At 39.7% G+C, this 23912-nt stretch overlaps 2 protein-coding genes across 5 annotated transcripts in view; both read left to right on the top strand.

The window, feature by feature from the left end:
* The window catches only part of HEMGN (hemogen), a 44526-nt gene extending 36243 nt beyond the window's left edge, over positions 1-8283 (top strand). The window contains exons 4-6 of the mRNA XM_081102986.1: positions 338-431; positions 4693-5720; positions 7345-8283. Of these exons, the coding sequence (XP_080959112.1) occupies positions 338-431; positions 4693-5720; positions 7345-7451 (1229 nt within the window). The 3' untranslated portion in view covers positions 7452-8283. The remainder of the gene's footprint in view (positions 1-337; positions 432-4692; positions 5721-7344) is intronic.
* A 2385-nt stretch (positions 8284-10668) lies between these two features.
* Positions 10669-23374, top strand: TRMO (tRNA methyltransferase O). Of its 4 annotated transcripts, none has more exons than XM_081102982.1 (5): positions 10705-10795; positions 12571-12745; positions 15020-15177; positions 18094-18756; positions 21738-23374. In XM_081102982.1, the coding sequence occupies exons 1-5, from the start codon at positions 10720-10722 to the stop codon at positions 21995-21997; spliced, it is 1332 nt and encodes a 443-aa protein (XP_080959108.1). In that variant the 5' UTR covers positions 10705-10719; the 3' UTR covers positions 21998-23374. The 4 variants fall into 4 exon arrangements, with proteins under 4 accessions (XP_080959110.1, XP_080959108.1, XP_080959109.1 ...); XM_081102983.1 differs by lacking the exon at positions 10705-10795 and adding an exon at positions 10959-11325; XM_081102984.1 differs by lacking the exon at positions 15020-15177 and having other exon boundaries at positions 10669-10795.
* The last annotated feature ends 538 nt before the right edge of the window (positions 23375-23912 follow it).

Raw genomic sequence — 23912 nt, 5'->3', positions numbered from 1 at the left:
AGGAATAAAATGAAAACAGGTTATAATGTTAAAGATGGAAGAACATGGCTGATTTTTCTTTTCTTTCATGTGTATACAATATGTGAAAATTATTTTGAAGAAATTAATAGGTTGGTAGCACAGTTACATACAAAAACTGACCTTTTCATTTTAAAAGGTTTACTGTTTGCTCCTAGACATTCTTTGGAAGTACAAGGGTAAATAAGGTAGAGTCCTTGTCCTCAAAAAGCTAGAAGAGAAGGCAGACACCCAGCATAGAGTCCTTTGCTATAGGACTCTTGCTGATAAATGTCAGAATTTGTTGCTATCTCCTATAACTTTCATTTTGATCTTACAGAAGTGATTGGAACTTGGAGTTTGCGAAACAGAGAGCAGCTCAGGAAAAGAAAAGCTGAAGCACAAGAAAAGCAAACTTCACAATGGCAATTTGGGTATGGTATCCTTATAAGGGAAAAAGGAGCTGATATGTTTTTTTAAAATACGTTTTTATTGATTTTTAGATAGAGAGGGAAAGGAAGAGGGAGGTAGAAACATCAATGAGAGAGAAACATCAATCAACTGCCTCCTGCATGTCCCCTATTGGGGATTGAGCTCCCAACCCGGGCATGTGCCCTGACTGGGAATCAAACCAGGGACCTCTTGGAGCATGGGACGATGCTCAATCCACCAGCCGGGCAAGGAGCTGATATTTATCCAGCAAATGCTATGTGCCAAGAGCACTTTCACACACTATATTTTATCATTCCAACTATCCTGTAAATCAGGAACTTTTATCCCTATTTACAAAAAAAAAAAAAAAAAGAAACCAAGTGTCCAGTGGGTTAAATCTCTTGTCTAAAGTCACACAGCTGGTAAAGTGGTGAGAACAGAATTTTATCTCCCATCTCTTTAAATTAAAACACCAGACAATCGAATTATGCTGTTGAGAGGCCTGGTATCCAACCACTCTGGTAATTTAAACACAGAAGAATCTTGTTGTTGGGAGCAAGAGACACCGTTAGGAAATCTCTGAGTTTGTTCTCCAAGCTCCCTTAGTAATCCTTATCAAATGAGTGTGATTAACTCTCTAGGAAGGAAACCAACACTGTAAATGAGTGATGTGACAAGATAGTTTGGGAATTCTTAAATCTCCCATCTAAGTCACCTGTCCTCTCAGGGAGGGAGTACAAGAACATGATTATAAATTAGGCAGCATCAAACTGCACCCATTTAGAATATGATTGAAAACAGGGACATTTCTTGCTTGGAGATGGAAAAGGGGAGAGCAAGGAGCCAACGAGCACAGCATCTATCGAAGCCAGGATTTTTGTCCCTTGGCACTATTGACACTGGGGGCAGGATACTTCTTAGTGTGAGAAGCTGTCCTGTGCATTGAGGATGTTTAGCAGCAGCATCTGGCCAATAGCAATCCTCTTTTCTCCCCAGTTATGACAACCAAAAATGTCAACATTGTCAAATGTCTCCTGGGGCAGGTAGAGAGGGAGCAAAATGGCCCCCAGTTGAGAACCACTGATCTAAGCACTCTTCTTAAAAAAGGGCATTTGTCTTTTCTGCTGCAATACCGCACATAACGATTGGTAAATAGGAGAATGTTGTCAGTATAATGTGGAAGTTGTGTTGATTCATGATTTTTTCCTAGTCAAAGGAGCTAGAATATTGGGAATAGAAGGAAAGCAAAAAGCCTTTATCGTGGCTGCTGTTTAGGCAGGATCCTTTTCAGACTGCATCCAGGGCTGTTCCCTAAGAGAAGAGTAGCAGGTTGCACTTCCTCCTGTGCTCAACCTAATGACAACTTCCCTGGCTCAGAGTGCCGCCCTTATTTGCATAATCTCAGCACCTGCAAACCTGCATTTACACGGTTGCTTTTGGGCATTTTTATTATCCCCTGAGGCAGCCTCCAGTCATGATTACCTACCTGTCTGGACTATCCAAGTTATCTTAAGTACCAATTATTGGTTCTGCTAGTGTTGAAAAAGTTGCATAGGTTTTGAGTCATTTGCCCCAGCTCATTTCCCCCCATAACCACTGTTACTTTTAGTGCATGATTTTTCAGAAAGTGAGATTTTCCAGGAATGTGTTTATTATTTTTTAGCAGAAACATCTATACTTGGGTCCTGTGGCAGGTGACTCTGTTGAAGAGTATCCAATTAGCTCTCTAAATTCTATGTTTGCCCAGCAACCTTCTGATCATTAATTGGCTTCCCAAGTACTTGCTACAGAGAAAGAGTGCATTCATTTATCAGCCCAAATACTCTTTGCTGTGTGACTTTGCACTTCTCACTGTTCATTTAGAAATGGGCCTTTGGGTTTACATATCAGTCTATTTGAGCTGGTTGATGAGCTCTGCCCCTGATAAATGGAGCTAGTGTTAGTGGGCTGGTAGAATTGGGTTTCTATGCTTGCTGGACTGGGGAGCCAAGGCTGAGGAAGTCACTGAAGTACATGACACCTTGGTGAACCTCTTAGCAGCTGGCTGTGCTTGCTCTGGTGACACATTTCTGTACTGAGTACTGTTCTCACTACAGCATACCACACAGTGAAACCTTAGTAGTTCCAGAGAGAAGCAGCAGGTGTAATGACTAAGAGCCTGGCTATTAAAGCCATGATGATTAGATTAGAAGCCTGGCTCCCCTACTTCCTAGGCATTTGATCTTGGATTATTACTCCCTCTTTCTGGGCCTCAGTTTTATCATCTGCAAAATGGAGATAATAGTATCCACCTCAAAAATTGATGTGAAATCATTATTCCTTATATGAGAACTAGAGGTTTGGTGCACAAAATTTGTGCACGAGTAGGATCCCTAGGCCTGGCCAGTGAACAGGACCAATTGGGGCCTTCCGGCTGCCAGCCAAGGCCTCCCTTCTCCAGCTGCCAACTGCCAGCTGGGGCCTTCCTTTGTTCTGCGCCGCCCCCTCTTGGTCACACATCACAGTAAGCAATAGGACATCAGGTCTCCCGGTCAAACTCCCGTGGGGACACTTTGCATATCAGCCTTTTATATACATAGATAAGGAAATTACTTAAAACAGTGCCTGGCAAATAGGAAGCACTATAAGTTTCCTATAGGAATACAAGAGTGCTACTTTATATTTGGATAATTCATTCATGTAAGTTATTACATGCAATTCTTATAACAACCACATGATGTTGGGGAGATACTATATATTCCATTTAACCTATGAAAAAAACAAGGCAGAGAGAGGTTAAGTGACTTACCCATAATCACATAGTTGATAAATGACAGAATCTTTTGAAAAACTACCAGGAAGAATATGGGACATGTATATTACTCAGATTTCCTGCTTTAGAGATCTATATAACAAATTATTTAGGACTTAATATCTGGGAAAAAGTGTTTCCTGAAGAATTCAGATAATTTGACAATAAGGATTTTATAATTTACCTTGTTACCTTGGTTACTTGGAGTTATATTTTAAAATGTTGAGGTTCAATACCACCATTTTTAGATTCCCTTTTCTTCTAATTTTTAATATTTTGACTATCCTATTGCATATATACCTTTTTAATATTGACTTTAAACTGGTTTTGGTGAGGCAATCTTTAAATTTTTTTGGTTATGAAAATTTTCAAACACAAAATAGAGTATATGTACATTTTTAAGGTGTACAAGGAACTATGAGCATTACAAAGATATAAAAGACACTGGTTTAATCACTAAAGAACATCTAGTTTATTTTTTTTAAAGGTTTCTCCAGAAATAACTACGGATTGAGGCAGCCTCTGTTCCTGGCCTTAAGCGTGATCCTCCTAATAAATCACAAAGGAGTGTTAAGCAGGGAGAGCATTTCAGCCCTCTGGTCTATAAGAGAAGGCTCTCTGGAACAGGTAGCATGGGGCAGAATTTCAATAGGTTTAGAAAAATGATCAAGTGTTTATTTATAACCTTTTCCTCCCCCCTGAGCCCATCTGTATTAGCCATCTGTATTTGGTTATATTTGCAGTACCCAACCATTTGTCATTGGCTGCAATTTCCATGTACATCCTTTGATCTTTAGATCGTTAATCCAGCTATTACTTCAGAGTAAGCATGACATGGCCACTCATGCCTTTCCACCAGGCGTGTTAACTTCAAGAAATGTTTTTTGCAGCTTGTGATCCAGCTTACAATATATCTCATATGACTTTTTTTCTTATCTTCTATGTATCATTCCAATTTTAGTATATGTGCTGCCAAAGCGAGCGCTCAAGACACTGTATTAGATAAGCAAGCCATATACATCATCCACCTGCAGATTACAGAACAAGGAGCAGTGCCTGGACTGAGGGTGTAGAAACGCAAATGTATGAGTTTACCCAGGACATAGTGGGCTAACTCAAACAGACTAAACCCAAAGAGACTAGTGTATAAACCAGAATGCCAGCCTATTCATTTATAGCATAATTATACATTTTCATAACCAATTAAGTATATGCTCTCAAACACACACTACACTTCCTGGTGAGCAAGGCATCAGAGACACAGAGTTCTTGAGGGACAGTCCTCTCCTGACAACTGAGTACATCTAGCCCTGCTCCTTCATTTGGCAGACAAGGAGGTTGAGGCCCAGAGAGATTAAGTGACTTGTTCAAAGGCTATGAAACAAGGCAGGGGGATACCTGGACTGTTATTACCAAGCACTTATCTGAATTCTGTAGCCCTGTTGCTGACACTAATTCTGATCTCTCCACAGAGAGAAAAAATACAAGCGGCAGAGAACAGGAAAAGGAAACCAAAGGGGGAGAAAGAACAAACAAAATACAGAACTGAAGGTGGAGCCTCAGTCACAATTAGAAAAGGAAATGATGGAGAATGCACTGACACCTACAGAGAAAGAAAACGAATCGCCTAGGAGTGTACCTGAAGCTCTTCCTTCAGTAGCCTCCCCACAGAGAATGGAACCTGAGAAAACATTTTCTGCAATAGGTCAAGAAAGCATTATATGTCAGGAAAATTCTTCTCAGTACCAAGAAACAACAGTTCAAAACCACCCTTCTGAAATAGGCCAAGATATGGCCGAACCTGAAGACCTCTCTCCTAAAATGTGCCAAGAAATCTCTGTAATTCAAGGCCCTTCTTCCAGAATGTGCCATGATATGGCTGAACCTGAAGACCTCTCTCCTACCATGTGCCAAGAAACGTCTTTAGTCAAAGCCCTTCCTTCTAAAACCCATGAAGACATAGCTGGCATGGAAGGATGCGCTCTTGAAGCATACCCCAAACCAGATGTGCCTAAAGGCTACACTCTTGAAACATACCAAAAAAGAGCTGAACCCAAGGAAGACAGTACTGAACCAGGTCAAGGAATAGCTGGGACTGAAAACTTTCCTCCTAAAATACAACAAGAAATAGCTGTGCCTAAAGACCTTTCTACAAAAGCATACCAAGAAACAGTTGAACCTGAACACATTTCTCATAAAGCATACGAAGAAAATTCTGTGCCCAAAGCCCTCTCTTATAAGACAACCCAAGAAACACCTGCTCATGAGGAATGTCCATCTGAAATACACATTTACCAAAAAACACCTGAGCCTGAAGATTGTGCACCTGAAATATACCAAGAAAAACAAGGGCCTGAAGACCTCTCTACTAAGCCATACGAAAATAAGAATGTGCCTACAGAATGCTTTCCTGAACCAAACCAAGAAGCAGATGGGCCCCAAGGCCAGGATCCTAAAGCACACCAGGAAGATGCTAAGGCTGTTCATACTTCTTCTCAAGGTAGGGGTGGTTTATAGGGACAAGTCAACGACCTGTTTCCATTTATAATTAGAGCATTAAATAGTTATATCTCCCTCAGAGTGGTGATTTATAGCCTTCTTCAACAATCCTTGGTTATCCCGTCATCTCAAAGGGTATCATTAATGTCATTGGCTAGTTTTTCATTTAACCAATGTCTGTTTGGCACATTTTCAAGAATTAAAAGAAAATAATTGAAAATATAAGTGTATATAGTAGTTACTTGTACATGCTATCCACTTTGAGAAGCTTTAGCCAGTGAAAAGAAATGAACCCAATATAGGATAATGTGTGTGCAAAATATTTTAGGGATAATTAAGTTTAGATTTACAAGAAAACTTGAATAGAGTTTTTCTTGAAAATTAAAATTTCCTGGCAAGCAAAAGGCAAGTAAATACATGGTGTACAGTACTGAAGAAGATACAAAGGTGTAAAATGTGATTCCTGTTAACCAGGATTTATCATGTTTATCAAAAACCCTTTCTATTTTATTATTTGTCTGAAAAGCTTTCTCCTAAGTATAGAATTTTGAAGAGAATGTAACCTTTCTTCAATTTAACTTGCCTCAGGGACATTACTGAGAATCTCTGTTCTCTTTGTACAGTGCTGTAGATTGTACTATAAGAAAATGGGCTCCCCTAGCTGGTTTGGCTCAGTGGATACAGCATCAGCCTGCGGACTAAAGAGTCCAGGGTCTGATTCCAGTCAAGGGCACATACTGGTTGCATCTTAATCCCCGGCCCTGGTCAGGGAATATGCGGGAGGCAACCAATTGATGTGATCTTCCTTTCCGTCTCTCCCCCTCCTTTCCACTCTCTCTAAAAATCACTGGAAAAATATCCTTGGGTGAGGAGTAACAAAAAAAAAAGAAAGAAAAAGAAATTGAGCTGAGACTGTCAGACCATAGTTTTCTCCAGGGAATTATTTTCTAAAGAAATCCTTTTGATAGTTTATTTACTGTTTCTCCTTAAAGAAGAGTGCAACAAAACCATGGGATTAGTAGGGTTCCAAGTAATGTTTTAAAAATCTTTGCCTACCTGCTAGGTTAAAAAAAACACTAATTGTTTTAATTTCCACCTTTTTGATGACTAATGCTACTTGACATCTTTTCATGATTATTATGAATTTGAATTTTTTCTTTTGAGAATTGCCTGTTTGAATCCTTGTTCTATTTTAAGTTTGGGATATCTATCTTTTTTTGGTTGATTAAAAACTCTTTAAATAATAGTTATTAAACCTTTGCCTACATATAAGTTGTACATATTTTTTCCAGTTGTTGTCTGTGGTTTAACTTTGTTTATAGTGCTTTTTGTCTTGTATATGACAACATTTAAATTTAAATTTTTAGTTGTTCAAATGTATCAATCTTTTCCTTTATGGTTTCTGGTCTGTGTTCTGCTTAGAAAGGCCTTTATAATCCGAAGATTATAGGAACATTCTATTGTTTCTACAACATTTATAGTATTTTAATATTTAAATCTTTAATTCATCTGTAATTTGTTTTTGTGCAAAGTCTGAGGTAGAGTTTTGTTTTTCTTCAAATGGATAGTCAATTGTCCTAATACCATTTATTGAACCTATTTTTATATTTTATTTTATTTTACAGAAATGAAAGAAAAACCCAAAGCACAAGAACCAGAGACACCAGCAATTCCAAACGTTCCTCAAGAGATTCACCCAGAAAATGACGTCTATAGTTATGTTTTGTTTTAACAATGCTCAATCATAACAATTGTGCAACAAAATACACATCGTATTACATGTGACTTTTCTCAAAATATTGTAGCAATCTCTACAATATTCATTCATATTTTAATAGTGTGTTCTTTTTCCATGTATAGATCATATCAGAAAGAGAGAACTAATGTGTTTTCCAGGCTATACTACATAGACAACAACCTACAGTGTGTGTGTGCATGTGTGTGTGTATGTATATGTATATTGGGTTGAGGATAGTGGTGGGGAAAGACGAAAATGCAAAAGGGGAGGGCTGAATAATTAACTTTCCCCTAATATTTTTTATTATTTTTTAATTTACACCTGTGGATATTTTTTCATTGATTTTCAGAGAGAGAGTGGAAGGGAGGAGGAGAGATAGAGGGAGAAAAACATCGATGTAAGAGAGAGACATGGATTGGTTGCCTTCCGCACGTGCCCTGACCAGGGCCTGGGATTGAGCCTGCAACTGAAGTATGTGCCCTGGACTGGAATTGAACCTGGGACTCTTCAGTCCACGGGCTGACGCTCTATCCACAGAGCCATACCAGCTAGGGCTTGATTAATTCTTAAGAGCAAAAAAATTAATAAATTTGAGCACTTAAAATTTGGGTGAGTATATACTTTTCTTGTAAACTTTGTTCAACTAATAATGTAACAATAGCATCAAAATTTTATTCAAGTTTTAGTTGTTTTTTTTAAGTTAATTTTATCTTTCTGGGACTCCAAAGATATTTTGCAGTGCTGAATGTATTTACTTGTGTATTTGAATTTTCTGTTTTTACTTTTTATATATTGTATTTGTACATTAAATCATTATTACATGCTTAATTGTGTGGAATACATCATGGTAAGCATTTTGAAGGTTAGAAGACTTATAACACTTAGTCCATCAGGTGTTTAATCTAGTCTTATGGGGGTATAAAACAGGAAACAAATAATTACTAAAGAAAATAGTAAATGATAGTGCCATTTGAACAGTAGATACAATAAAGGGAATGGTCTCTTTTGCTGAAGTGATCTGAAAAATTACACGAGTGGAGCCTTGAAAGATGGAGAGGATTTATATTATAGGTGAGGATAACGGCATTATTATGGTATGTTCCACAGAGAGGAGTGAATTCAAGTGTTCAAGACGTTCAGTTAATGCAGGGTACCTGTGGAATAGCAGCTTAGTAGCTAAAAATCTTGTATTATTAGAGTGTACAGAATTTTGAATACTTAACTAAGAAGTATATCCCTTACTTGTTAGGTAATAGGGAACTAAGTAAGACTTTTGAACAATGAAGTGGCAGTTTTAGTATTTTAGGAGTATTTATTTGGTGATAATGGTCAGGATTAACTGAAAATGACGAGAGCCTGGGGGCAGGAGCAGGAACTATTCTGGGTGGGAAGAGGTCGGGCAGTTTGGTTCAGCAAGGGCACAATTGCTTAAACTTTCTATGCAGACGTAGGCAACAGTAAAGAACAAGACAATCCTAGTCTCTTAAGCATTCATGCTGTAGAACAGTGGTTCTCAACCCTCTTGGTATATAAGAACCACTTGGGAAGATTTCGAAATTACGATGCCCAGACACCTCCCTGGGGCTTCTATTCACCTGCCTAGGATGACATCCAGACATAGGTATATTTTTTATTTTGCTTTAAATGACTTTTTGAGGAACAACTTTAGAATTACATAAAAGTAAAGATAGTACAGATATTCCTGTATACCTCTCACCCAGTTGACATCATCTTTAACCATGGTCCATGTACCAAAACTTAAGAAATTAAGATGTTACATTACCTTGAAGAGGTAGCAATCTACTTCATTAGTGTTTCCAAGTCTGCTCTGCATTTCAGTACTTGTCACACTTGGTAATGAATGTATTTTTGTGTGTGAATGTCATTATAGATGATGTCTAAGGCAGGGAAGGCAAATAAATACCTCATTTTCTACACTAGACTGTCCACATATTAAGGAAGACTGTCACTTTCCACAGCACCACCATCTAGTGGCAAACACAGCTATTACCACGCCAGTTTTACAATGTATATATAGCTCAGCCATCCTCAAACTTGTTTCTTCAGCTACACAGAGCTGTTTCCGAGTGGAAACAGAATAATTGCATTCTTTTCCAAATTGTCAATTGCCTTTCTTTTTAAACCACGTTCTCTTTAAATCCTTGGCTCTTTCTGCTGATTCTTTTCTACTAGTGACCCATTAGTTCATAACAAATGAACAGGTTTAGAAACAGCTTTTTTAAAAAAATGGTTGTTAAGCTTTTAAGTCTGTGGACTTGTATGCTTTTGAATAATTTATATTGTAGGCAATATGTCTCCATCCAACAACCACCACGCCACGTGAACCAACAGGATAAAATGCCCAGAAACAGAAAAATGCATACAGAGAAACTTAAAATAGGTAACAGATGATGTTACAAATGGGTAAAAGGATAGGCTACCCTACAGGGATAACTGCTCATCAAATGGGATTTTAAAAAAGGGTCCTCGTTGTCCCTCAGCTTCTCAGAGCTGCCCAGAAACGACTACCGTAATCCCTTCAATGCAAATGGCCTGTTGACTCTCAATTTCATTCTCACTTCAGTTTCCTTGAGGGAGCACAAAAATAGTCCCAACTTCTTAACCCCTAATCGGTATGGGGTTTCCCATCCATTTTATTTGAAGGTTTACCTGGGTTCCTTTCTGGTAAATCATTCTTATTATGGAAAAATGGGAGGGGAGCATACATACAAGTATGAAAGTATGGGTATTCCCACCACCCAAGGAGAATTTTAAACATTTCCTAACATCCGATCATTTTGCTATTTGGTCATTGCATATACACATTCTCCCCCAGCCCCCACATTATTTTTCTTTAAATATTAGCGTTATGCGCTTGATATGTAGGTTGCTTATTTGGAGACAGACATCTTTTAAATCTTCTTGATTGTGCCCTCCCCCCACCCCTTGGGAAGGCGGGGACTCGGAGTCGCTGACTGCTCTGAAAGGGCTAGCAACTGCAGTGGGTCCGCGCGAGACAACTAAGACACGGGTTCGGTTCCGAGAGGAACCCCGTAACGGGAGAGGAACAGAGGATGACAAACACCTGCACAGTAAAGGTAACCTTTGGGCTGCCCGAGGACATTGCGCGCGCCCCATCCGCAGCGCCTGCGCCGGATACTGACACCACCTTGCGGGTGCGACTGCTGCGCAGGCGCCAGGCATGCAGACCGGAACCGGAAGGCTAGAACGCGAGGAGTGGGCGCCTCTGTCACCAGTAGCCATGCGCGGCTTGGAGGAACCAGGGCGTCGCCCCACAGCGACCCCGTGCGGGTGCGTGAAGCCGGCTCTGGAGACAGGTAACTTCTGAGAGGCTGGCGATTTCGCCCTCGGAAGAGGCCTAGGTGTGGGCCGCCCACTTCACTGCAGAGAGGGACGAGAAATGCAAGACCCTGAGCTGACGTGCGTCACATTTACTGCGAAGGCACGGCTCACGTGCTTCGTCGACCACGTGACCCGTCTAGGCGGGCTGGATGACGTGATCATGTTCCTCGGTAGCTGAGGTCGCCGGGTCTTGCGGAGGTGGTTGAACTGGCCTCGTCCCGAGTAACGGCTCTCGTAGGGAGCTTTTGTTCATGTAGGAGAGAGAGGATGTGTGCCGCTGGTGGTGTGTGGGTTAGGGATTAGTGCCGCCAGTGAGGAGCTTCCTGAAGGCAATGAGGAAAGCCTGGAAAGGCCAGAGGGAGGAAATAGTTTTAAACTGGGCCCGGAAAGATGAAATGAGTTTGCTTCTTTTTTTTTCACCTCTGCATGTAGAGCAAACTATAGTAACTTTAGAAACTAGAGGATGCAAGTGGAAGGAAATTACCCACCACCAGAGAAAACCATGGTGAATATCTTGATGTTTGTTTTACTGCATACACCCTAGAAATATGAGTTGATATATGACCCCTAAAAACTTAAGATTCATAAAAATCCATGGTCAATCATTTTAATTTTAAGGGGTTAACTATTTTGTTTTATAGATGTCCTCTAACTTAACAAGTTCCCTATTATAGGGCATTTAGGGTATTGCCAGTTTTCATTGTTTTAAATGAAAGTTCTTGAAACTAAAATCTTTGTGTATGCTCTAAATGTTTGACTTAAATTTCTTAAAAGTACTGTTATCTGGTCAAAGGTTGTGCTCTTTTTCTTTTAAAGTTGCACTCTACCAGATTACAAGTCTAGTATTTTGACGGGCAGGAAAGAGCGTGGCTCAGAGGTTCGTGGGATTGGATTAGGAAGCTGTAAATCCAGAGGTATTTGATGGAACAGGGAGTTTGGGGAACCATTGATTGGATTCAGATTATAGAGAACCTTGAACACCAGGCTAAGAAATGCACCATCTGTTAACAGAGGGGAAACATGGAAAGTTAAAGTTAGTAGCATAACATAGGGAACCCAGAGTCTGGAGGATTGGAGTAGTGTGTGTTGAGGAGGGGAGGGACTGGCAGAGGGGAGACAAATTATAACAAGAGTCATTTAATAGTTCAGGCAAGAAGTGGAAAGGACCTACCATTTGAACTTTTCTGCCTGCACAAGGCTTGTAAATAAACACTGTGCACAAAACCTCTACATCAGTAACTTACTGGTCTTTTTCTTACTACACAGTTAATATAGTTGTAATATTGTTAAAAGGAAGGAAAGCCTAAGCAAGGGCTGTAAAAACCACTCCTTGCTGAGCACCTTCTATTGTACTAGGTACTTTACATTTTTTGATAATCTTATAATTCTGATATAGGTGTTATTTTCCTTGTTTTATAGATGAGAAAACAGATTTAGAGACGTAAGCGATTTTGTCCAAGGTCACACAGCTAATGTAATAGCTCTACCTTGTTTTTATCCTTTTTCTCTTCGATACTAGCCCTAACCCTCCCGTATTATTTAGGGAATCACTTCACCCCATTTCTCTGATTTTCATGCCACTACTACTCCCATGGCATGCCTGTGCTTATTCCTATTCTGCATGTAAGAATCATGTTCTGTAGTTGTATAATACCTGGTAGGTTTAAAACTATGAAATCAATGCTTTAGAAAAAACATGTTTTCATACACCATTTGACTAATGATTTCTTACCTAATTTATTTTCTATAGGGAATCTTTTAACTGAGCCAATTGGCTATTTGGAATCCTGTTTCTCAGCCAAGAATGGTACTCCAAGGCAGCCATCCATTTGTCGCCATTCAAGGGCTTGTTTGAGAATTAGAAAGAGCATCTTTAATAATCCTGAACATTCCTTGATGGGTTTAGAAGAGTTTTCTCATGTTTGGTAAGTTGTTTTATAGCGTTGGGCCAGAGCTTGCCCCTGAGTAAAATGTATTCCAGTTGATATGCAACCACTGATGGAGGCAGCCTTAGAGCCTGTCATCCAGACCAACCTGTCTATTGCATGAGATTCCTCTGCTGTATTTGTGCATGTGATTGTCTGCATAACTTGGACACCCTGAGGGAAGCTTGGGATACACTGAGGAGGCATGGTCCTTTTGCAGTTGGCTCTCATTGTGATCAACACCTTTCTGTTGAGCTGAAATCTGTAGACCCTCTCCATTCTGTCTATGGGTAGTCATTCTGTCCTCTGCACCAGCAGTCAGCAAGCTGTGGCCCATGGGCCAAATCCATCCCACCACCTTCTGTTTTTGTAAATACGTGTGTAGGAACCGCCGCATGCATTTGTTAATGTGCTACAGCAGCAGAGTTGAATAGCTACAGCAGAGACTGGTTGGCCTACAAACCCTAAAATATTTGATCTCTGACTTTTTACTGAAAGTTTTTGGACCCTGCCCTACACCCATGAAGAATTAAGTCTACTCTTCTTAGAAGACAAAAGAGACCTTAGAAATCTGGATAGTTTATAAAGTGTTACCTGGGGACTCTTTCCCCCTCCCCACGTGGGAGTCTGCTTGTTTCTCAATAAATTTCCACCTTTTACAATAATAATAATAATAATAATAATAATAATAATAATGTGTTACCTATATTAAAGCCTGTGTTATATGTGTCATTTGGAATTCTTTTTGTCCATTCTTCCTCACCCCAACATCAGCAGTCTGAAGTGGTCTAATTTTACTGGTGTAGACCTAAAATTAAGTTTTTGTTCTGAAATAGTTAACTTTTTCATGTTAGTTTGGATAGATTAGAAAGAACATGGGTGTTCTGATGATCTACTGTGTATGATCTTGATTGGATTATTTAAGTTAACATTACTAATATAAAAAAATGGACTCAGGAGTATATAGATTTTTTTTTTCTTAATTCTCCTCTTCTTCTTTTTCATCCCCACCTTCTAACACTCTCAGGGATTATCGCTGTTAACAGATCGGTGTATATCCTGCCAGACCTTTTCTTTCTTTTTCTTTTTTGATACTCATAGAAGCATAAATATATACATACAGAGTGAGTTTTTTTAAAAAAAACAATGGAATATGTTTTCTTCACTTAGTGTGTACATCATGACAGTACATATAGATTTACTTTCTTTTGCTTTAATGGCTGCCTGTTATTGCAAAATATAGATGTACCATGATTTGACTGTTCCCTTGTTAATGGAGACTTATTTTGCTATTACAGTCATGCTGTAACAAACCCCCTTAGACACATTCTTGGGCACTTGTATATTTTTATGAATAGGATATGGGAAGTGGCTGTATTGGGTTAGAAGGTGTACATACTTATCATTTTGGAGAGCTCCTGCCAAATTGCCCTCTAAAAAGCATAACCAATGTATACGTCAAGGGTAAATGAAAATGACCTTTTCCATACACGATTGATAACACTATTTGTTACCAATTTTTTACATTTTTGCCTGACAGGAAAAAACAGTATTTTTTTTTTAGTTTAATTTTTTTTATTATTAACAAAGTTTAACATCTTTTCATATGGTTGTTAGCTGTTTCTCTTTCTTTTGTCAATTACTTTTTCATGGTCTTTGTTTCGTTTCCTATATTGAGTTGTCCTTTGTGATATGTAGGAATAGTTTAGATACCACAGGTATTAACCCATTCATTGTCTATTATACACACAGCAAACATTTTCTCCTTGGATGACATTTTGTAGCACATAAACTTTATGATTTCAAATCTGTTAACTGCTTTTCTTCATAGATTCTTGCTTTTAATCTTGTATAGGAAGGCCTAGTCAAGTTGTTTAACATTTCTGAACAGCAATTTCCTCATCCTTAAAATGGGGAATAAATTGTACTTCATAGGATTGTTAAGCAGATTAAATGATGTGAATATAAAAATGTCTAGCATACTGCCTGGCATATAACAAACACCTCATAAATATTGTTTATGGGGCACTTGACAAACATCTATTAAGTTCTTACTGTGTACCAGTCATTGTATTAAGGACAAAGGATACAGAGATAAGACTCTTCCTTCATGAAACAGGAATGGTATTTTTTTTCTCACGGATTACATTTTAATACCATTAAAAGCATTCTTTCTGATTTAATTTGTGAGGATTAAAGATTTTCCTCCGTCAACTCATTATGATAAATTAACTTGTGCTTTTTTCTTACTCAGTGGTTTGTTTTTTTCAATAGGATTTTGTTTGTTTTTCACAAAAATGGTCATTTGAGCTGTAAGGCAAAAGTTCAGCCTCCTAGGCTGAATGGTGTGAAGACTGGAGTTTTCTCCACAAGGAGCCCACATCGTCCCAATGCAATAGGACTGACCCTGGCCAAGCTGGAAAAGGTAGAAGGTACACATGTCGTTTTTACTTTTAACCATTTTTTTTCCTTCTTAAAAAGAAGTCTTATAAAATCTGCATAATATTCAACACTGGCTGTTATTCAGACAAATACTGGTGATGTCAAGAAACATTTTGACATAAACTGTCAGGATGCTCAGAACTTATTTATATTGTTACATTTATCCAAGTTTAAATTATTTAAAAATAACTTTTAAGATTTCGTAATCATTAAATTAGGAACCAAATTTTCTCTGACTTGGAATGCAGTAAATACAAAATGTATTTGGATGCTTTCAAAATTTAACACACAGTAACTGGTCATACATGCATATGTGGTCAGCATACAGAGTGGTGGTGTGTCATTTCTTCCCTGCAGCCTGGAGGAAGTGAACTTGCATTGTGCTGCAGTTGTGTTTGTCAGCTGTGATTCGTGGCAGAGGGCCTGGGATGAATCACACTGTAGGGTCAAACATCTGTCAGATTGTAGAAGTCCCTGTGTAGAATACCAGATTAGTTTTCACTCCCTGTTAATGTATAACCTAGTTTCTGAGCCAGACGATTTGGAAAGCAGGTATCTTTCTTGAACTTCTGGCCTAATCAGCACATTTGTTAGAGAGGCAGAAGATGAAGCAGCAGGTGGACTGGAAGTCAGAAGACCGCTCCAGGCCTCAGCTTGCTTATTTGTTCAATGGGCAAAGAAGAAGGATCTGCCCTCTCTGGAACGCTGCATGATTTTTTTGAGGATCTTATAAGACAAAAGCTCTAAGAATACTTTTCAGACTTTTGGGTGCTAAAAAGATGAGAGCAGTTATTTTGCTTGTTCTTTCTCAGAACTTGAACTCCTCTGCTGGATTGTATTCAACCAGGCCTTGGATAGGTTTTCTGGAAAAATTCTGTAGCTGATCCAACTTGAGTTTTATTAATTTGTGATGACTAACCAACTTGGGTAAGCAGTACTAGAACATTTTATGATCATTTGTACACCCACACATATTTTCTGAGCACTGAATATGTGCCAGGCATTGTTCCAGGTGCTGGGGATATAGTGATAAACAGATCAGATAAAAATCCCTGCCCTACAGAAGAACTTAACACCCTAACGGGGGAGATCAAATCAGAAAGGTGAAAGGCAAGCACAATAACACTATAGTTACTAAATATGCATTATAGTGACTACTAGTGTTTGTGTGGTATGTACGGTTTATAAAGAGCGTTCATGTGCGTTATCTCACAGTGGCTCTGTGGGTTTGATAGGGTAACAGTCTCCATTTTATGGATGAGGCCACTGCTGTTCTTTGATATTAGATAATTTTAATAATAGCCTCTAGCCAGGGGGTATTCTGACTCCAAATCCCATGTGCTCTTCCCTGTGCTACAGTGCCTTTCTTTCTTCAGTAGACATTGTTGGACATAATCACTTAGAAAGTACAAAAGGCATCTTTCCAAAGTTCCAGGCTCACTCACAGTAAGCATAATTTTAGAAATCAAAGTCCTTTTTAGTCATGTTTTTCTTAAATGGAGACAGAATCCAATGTGATCATACGTAGTTTTTCTGGCCAATTTCCCAAGGATCCAGTTGGTAGACTTAGACAGTGCACGAATAGTAGGATCTGGAGAGCAGTTATGTAAGTGAGAAAACAAGAGACCTGTTCTTAATATTTGGTAATGGTGACTTGTGTTCTGCTTAATTGTTTGATGGAGTATTAAATTTCAATTGCTGCATAACATGTTATGCACTTATCAGTTTAAATAACACACATTTATTATGTGTTTAAAACATTATGTTTTTGTGGGTCAGGAGCTGGGTCCTCAGCTTAGGGTCTTACCAGGCTGCAATTAAGGTGTCAGCTGGGATGAGTTCTTATCTGGAGGCTTGACTGTGGAAGAATTTACTTCCAAGCTCACTCAGGTTGTTGGCAGAATTCACTTCCTTATAGTTGTGGGACTGAGGGCCCCAGCTTCTTGCTGGTTGTTGGTTGGTGGCTGCCCTCCACTCCTAGACACCCCGCCTGCAGTTTCTTGCCACCTGGGCTATCCCTGCGTGGCTGCTTACTTCATCAAGTCCACATGGAGAGTCTCTTGAGGGAGTCTGCCAGCAAGCACAGGCATCTTAACATAATATAGTTACTGGAGTGATATCAAGTCACACTCAAGAGGATGGGATTGTACACGGCTGTGAACACCAGGAGGTGGGCTTCATGGGGACCACCTTAGAGTCTGTTTGCCACAATGGAAACCCTCATTGGTCCCACAGAGATACATTGAGGACACCAATGTGCCTGACGAGAGTTAGAAGCCCCAGTGATGCAAAGATGAGTCAGCCCCACCCAGTGCTGAAGGGCTCAACTGCTCACTGTCTAGGGCAGGGGTGGGCAAACTTTTTGACTCGAGGGCCACAGTGGGTTCTTAAACTGGACCGGAGGGCCGGAACAAAAGCATGGATGGAGTGTTTGTGTGGACTAATATAAATTCAAAGTAAACATCATTACATAAAAGGGTACGGTCTTTTTTTTTTTTTAGTTTTATTCATTTCAAACGGGCTGTATCCGGCCCGCGGGCCGTAGTTTGCCCACGGCTGGTCTAGGGAGAGAGACTCTAAGCCGGTTATTGCCGGACCACATGAAGAAGGCTCTAGGAGAAGTTTGTATACAGTTCCTCTAGAACACGAAAGAGTGCTTATGTCTGGGAGAGCCAGGAGGGCTTTTGTAGAAGAGGTGTTATGTGAGAGCCTTGGAGAGCAAGTGGGCGTTTGACAGGTAAAGACGAGGATGGGTTTCCAGTGTATGTCAGCACCAGGTGTAAGAGAGCCTGGTACATAAGAGAATTGTGAGCAAGCTTAGGGAAGCATAGGTAGACGATGTCGGTTCTTCAATTGTTTACACTATTCTTCATTGTTATTTCTAAGATGTATTTTTCACATTATAGGTGGAGCTATATACCTTTCTGGAATTGACATGATTCATGGCACACCTGTACTGGACATAAAGCCCTACATTGCTGATTATGACTCACCACAAAATTTGATTGAGCCTTTAGGGGAGTGTAATTTACAGAATAACCAAAATAAACCAAAAATTGTGTCCCGGTCTGATGCCAAGACTGACAGCCGTGTTCAGCAACAGCTCTCTGAGTGCGAGGAACCACAGCCCTGCGGTCGCACTAAGGAGAAGCCTACATGTCCCAAACACAGAGCTTCAGGAGAAAATGACACGCAACACAAAGACACAGCCAAAATCCAGCAACGCTCGCCTAAGCACAGGGAGACAGCAGACTTGGGTTTAGAATCCAGAAGTGGTCAGACACTGAGTGTGGCGGAGAAGCAGATGGGCCCATGTCGCCTGGAGAAGAGCTTTTCAGAGGAGAGTACAGATAAGCGGCCACGGAGAAGGAAAGAAGCAGTGGTCCCACAAGGAGGCAGTGGGGAGGTGCAGCCCGTGCCTCCTCACTGCCCTCCCCGGATGGCTGACGCAGCCCACCACAGTGTGGTTCCCGCCTGGGTGCGAGAGGCCCCCGTGGCCACCTTGCACGTCCGGTTTACTCCTCACGCAGAGATGGACCTTGAGCACCTCAGTTCAGAAGGTGGACCAGGTACTTTCCATTTCTTATTTCTGAATGAGAGAGGAGCTTTTACTAGGAGGTTTAGCCAAATTTGCTATTTCTGAGGGTAAGATCTCTTAGCACAGAAACTGTCCACATAAAGTCCTAGCACTAGAGACATGCACTTTATTGCAGAAGAGGCCAGACTTTTACTTGGAGCCTGTTTTCTTTAACATGTGGTTCTTTAAAAACATTATCTGGTTTCTCCAGCCCATAGCAGATCCAAAGCAGCCATCTAGAATGAAGGACAGGCTGTGAAGAGGTGGGTGCAGTGGCTCCAATAGAAAGTAGCCAGTTATGAAGGAGATGTCAGATTTCATCTGCCCTGGAGGGTTGTGCTTCTCATTCCTCCTAAGGCTTTATGTTTAAACAAAGCATTTGCTTTTTAAATTGATCTCCTTGTTAGGAAGTTTTGTTTATGAAAGTTGTTTTGTCACTCAATACAGTTGATGGGGAGGAGGAAGTTCAGTTTTAAAAGGATTTTTGTGGTAGAACAAAGGAGTGCTCCCTAGAAGATACTTTATATTTACACTTGCCCTTTGTCTTGTGGTTATTGTTGAATGCTTCTTACTTTGGAAAGTTTTCTCTTTTTCAAACTACAGTGTTGTACTTTCTTAATTAAAAATAGTTAAAAAGAAATTACAAAATATAACTATAAACAGGGATTGATTTATAACAGATAGCAGACTTTAGAGCCTGTATAGAAATAAGAAATGAGCTCAGAAAGGTCAGAGTCTAGAAAAGATGAAAGATACTGAATGGAGGGAGAGAGGTTGGCACTGATAGAGTGCTGTGGGAACATGAAGGAGAGAAGGATTCTGACTTGTGCAGCAAGGAGACAATCTGGGAAGGCTTCCTAGAGAAAAAGGCATTTGAGCTTAGCCCAGAAGGACAGGTAGAAAGGGAACTGAGGGAAGGCACCTATGCCAAATGAACAGCCAGGCAAAGGCCTGGAGCTTTTTCTACCAGACACACTGTTACTGAAGTCTGTGATGTGTTTTCTGTTGTTTCGTTATTTATTTTTATTTTTTCTTTTCTTTGTTGTGTGTGGATGTTTTTGGAACTCTGCTGTTTTGAGTGGTTTTAGAGTCATTTTATGAGCCGTGCAACAAGGGAATCTTAGCACTGTGTTATTGGTCCTTGTTTTTGATCAAAAATTGAACTTCATGGCTTTACCTACAAACGTATTTATTGGAGATAGTCTAGAGTGAATTTTGGCTGTTTTCTAAAAATTAAATTTCCTTTCAGAAGGATAGGAACCCACAGCCACTCTACATCAGCAGTTGCCAGCCGGTGGGCCGCGGACCACTGAGGGTCTGTGAGGTCTGAAAGGTTGGCGACCGCTGCTCTAGATGATATTTTGAGTAGGGACAACATTGTTTAAATCACATGCCTTTCAGGAAGGGTCTTGCCTTCATTTGGACATATATATTATGTTACAGCTATTAAAAATTAGGTCATTGTTAATTTTTTATTTAACTACTAGTGGCCTGGTGCATGAATTCATGCACATTGAAAGGAAATTAATTAGAAGAAGTATTTTATTATTGCTATTTATCCTTTCTCTATAATAGAAATGTCAACCAAATTCATGATCTACAATGACAGGTAGAAACACATGTGTGCGATTGGCACCAGCGAGAGCTTTACATGTATTATGCATGCGCGAGTCAACTTAGCCTTTTATAGATATAGAACAAACTTGCTTAATTAGACCTGCTTCCAGATGTAGCTAAACTTTTTCCAGCCTGTGAAGCACCCCAACTTCTCTTTCAGGTAATTGTCAGCAACACAGCAGTAAATATCAACACATAGCAGATTATTGTAGATCACGCAGGGAGAACAAAGGGTAAAATATTTAACTGCAGCAGTGTTTGACTATATTCTGCACAATGAGAAAACCTGAAGTCATTTTTAAGGTCCACCATTTCTTCTTTTCAGTCGGTTCAAGTTTCTAAGCTTTCTAAATCTCCATTTTCCAGCTAATGAAAAGAAAATGGGATTCCACCGAATCTCCTATCTACCTACTCCAGGATTTCTGTGAGGATCAAATGAGATGAGGCACAGGAAAACGCTTCACAGACATTTGGTTACGGCGTAAAGTGTTTCCACTGGCTATAAAGCAAATCGTGTTCCTGGGCTGCAGAAACTGCAGGGAGGCTAGTCATCACTAAGGAGAGGAAGCTGGGCATTGCTACGTGACATCATTACCTGGACGGAGGATGGACACTTAGCATATTAGCCTTTTATATATAGATTTTACAATGCTATCAATGCAGGAAGTGTTACTATTTGGCAGGGTAAACATCTGTTTGCCTGACATACACACCTGGGTGGAATGGGTTGGCCTGTTCTTTAGTGATGGCTTTGAACTTTCTCAGTGTATCTGTTCCACAGTTTTCACAAGGACTCTCTCATGTTCTGTTCCTTAGAGAATGTGGCGTCACTAACTGTGGGCTGTGTGACACCTGCTCTCAGAGGCAACTTCCCTTGCTCACAGCTAGTGCTCTGGGCCTGTGTGGGTTTAGTCCTCTTTCTTGTGGCTTTCTGAGAATGCTGTGCCTGTCACGTATTTCCCTGATCATGCCTCCATTTATTCTGAGAAGAAAATGACAAGGAATTGAATTAAAGTCTACATTGATCTTAGAAAAGTGACATTTAGGTTGCCAGAAAATGAAAACTCAGCTCTCCTATTAAGGGACTAAGGAAAAATATCACCATGATATTTTTTGTTTAGCAAGTGGAAATTTGGGGACCCATAAGTTTAATGACACTTGAAGGCTTCCTGAAGGAAAAGATATTACTCTAAGTACTACTTGAAGGTGACATTCTCTGTAATGACTGAATAGATTTCCAAACAGCCTTCATTTCAAGTGATACTCAAGGAACTAATAAAGCTCCTCACTGAAGTTTACTGTAATAAATTCGACCTGCGTGATTTTGAGCATTAAGCTGTGTTGTTCTTATTGCAGATGTCGGTCGGGCTTCATTTAAGTATTTTCAGTCAGCAGAGGAAGCAAGGCGCGCCATCGAGGCTGTGTTGTCAGCCGACCCCCGGTCTGCATATCGACGGAAGCTCTGCCAGGACCGCCTTTTCTACTTTACTGTAGACACAGCACACGTCACTTGCTGGTTTGGTGATGGCTTTGCAGAGGTCCTAAGGATCAAGCCGGCTTCTGAGCCTGTTCAGATGACTGACCCTGTGGAGTCCTTGGTGTCTCTGGGATCGTAAGTAGCTGCCATCACATCGTTAAGACAGCCTACTTGGCTTTGGTTGTGACTAGCCGATTTTTCGTACAGGCTAATGATGTGACTTCTTTTCAGAAAGAAGGAGCACTTTGTGGTCTCACTGCTTTGATTTGAGTTGTTCCTAATATTTATTTAAAAAACATGTCTTTTAATAAATAGAGAGAAAAAATGTAAAGAAATTGCTGTATGCTTCTTGACTGGTTAATATCAAAGAATGCAAAATGATGCTGTCTCAGTGATTTCTGAAAGAAGCTGGTTGTTCTTGGCACTTGATGAAATTGGGCAGAGATCATTTTAGCAGGGACTTGCAAGCTGAGTGGACCTGTTCAACAGTTCATATTGGTTTTCCTGTTTGGAAAAGCCTGACCTCTCTGTTTTATTCTAATCAAGCTGAGTTACTATATCCTGGGAAACTAACAAATAAAACACAAGTGGTTATAAAGATCTTAGAGATTAAACCCCTGTGCTTCAGACAAGCACACGTGTGCGCAAGTGAATATATATTTAATCCTGATTCCAAAATAGAGACTTAGATTTCTTTGTCTAAGAAAAAAAGTCAACCTGGCCAGTGTGGCTCAATGATTGAGCATTGACCTATGAATCAGGAGGTCACGGTTCGATTCCTGGTTGGGGCACATGCCTGGGTTACGGGCCTGATCCCCAGTGTGGGGCATGCAAGAGGCAGCCAGTCAATGATTCTCTCTCATCATTGATGTTTCTATCTCTCTCTCCCACTTCATTCCTCTCTGAAATCAATAAAAATAAAAAAAGAAGAAAAAAAACGTCACCCCCAGAAGCCTAAGAAAATAACTTAATTACTGGTTTATTTCTTATTTATTCTATGACTGTCTATTGGGTTAGATTCTGGTGATAAAATGAGATGAATATGATCCAGTTCTTGTTGCAAATCATAGTTAGTGGAGGAAAAAGACATAAGGACATTATTGTATTCTGTTAGATAAATATATAATAATTAAGTCTGTATGTACCTCGTTCCTGTGTAGTACCATGTAGGAAGCAGTTGTAACAATATATTGCCTATAGGTGATTTTATTGATGTGATCTCAGATAAGATTTATAATCAGTGTAACCAAATTAGATACCTGTAAACATGACATAGGCTTTCCTAATCACAATTGTAAATCTTAATGGCTAATTGATCATGGTTTTGAAATGAGCCCTGCTGCTTGCACATTCTTGCACAGAGTCATTTGTGGCTGATGACACTACTTGTGAATCAAACTAGGTTGTCTATGAGGTGACTTAGAACCTCTTGGGGAAGTATCTTAATTTTATTTTATTTTATTTTATTTTATTTTTTATAGCCAAGGTGGAGATTTATTGAAGAACAAGTACAGACTCCCACATGGGGAGAGGGAAAGAGTACCACAGAATGGACTCCCATGTAAGGAGGGGGAAAGGGTCCCTTTAATTTTATTTTTAAAAGCTTTTTATTTTGAGTTATAATAGATTTACAGGAAGTTGCAAAAATAGTGCAGATGTTCCGAGTACCCTTCACCTAGCTTCTAGTTGTGATAACATCTTACATAACTATAGTATAATGTTAAAACTTGAATGTTGACATTGGTATAATCCACCCTAAATTTTGACTTCGATGTTTTTCTCTTAAAATTATTTTCAGACTGAATAAGGGCTTGAAGCACAAAATGTGGGTACTTAATATGGAAAAAATAAGTCTGAGGATGATACCAATTAGCCTTCTAGCAAGAGGACTGTTCAGTTGTTAGAGGTTTTAATATACATTCTCAAACTTTTAGAACTAAGTCCTAAATATATTACAGCTTAATTCTCAACCAGCTCATCAGTCTCTAATATTCCTAGTGACCTTCTGGCCCAGTGATGGCGAACCTATGACACGCATGTCAGAGGTGACACGC

Source organism: Myotis nattereri, assembly GCF_964212035.1.
Source record: "Myotis nattereri genome assembly, chromosome: 12".
Classification (NCBI taxonomy): domain Eukaryota; kingdom Metazoa; phylum Chordata; class Mammalia; order Chiroptera; family Vespertilionidae; genus Myotis; species Myotis nattereri.
This window is presented reverse-complemented; position numbering and strand designations above follow the sequence as displayed.

Coding starts and splice junctions, on each gene's coding strand:
- TRMO (XM_081102982.1), top strand. CDS start 10,720: ATGCGCGGCTTGGAGGAACCAGGGCGTCGCCCCACAGCGACCCCGTGC. Junction 10,796..12,570: donor GAAGCCGGCTCTGGAGACAG/GTAACTTCTGAG, acceptor TATTTTCTATAG/GGAATCTTTTAACTGAGCCA. Junction 12,746..15,019: donor GAAGAGTTTTCTCATGTTTG/GTAAGTTGTTTT, acceptor TTTTTTCAATAG/GATTTTGTTTGTTTTTCACA.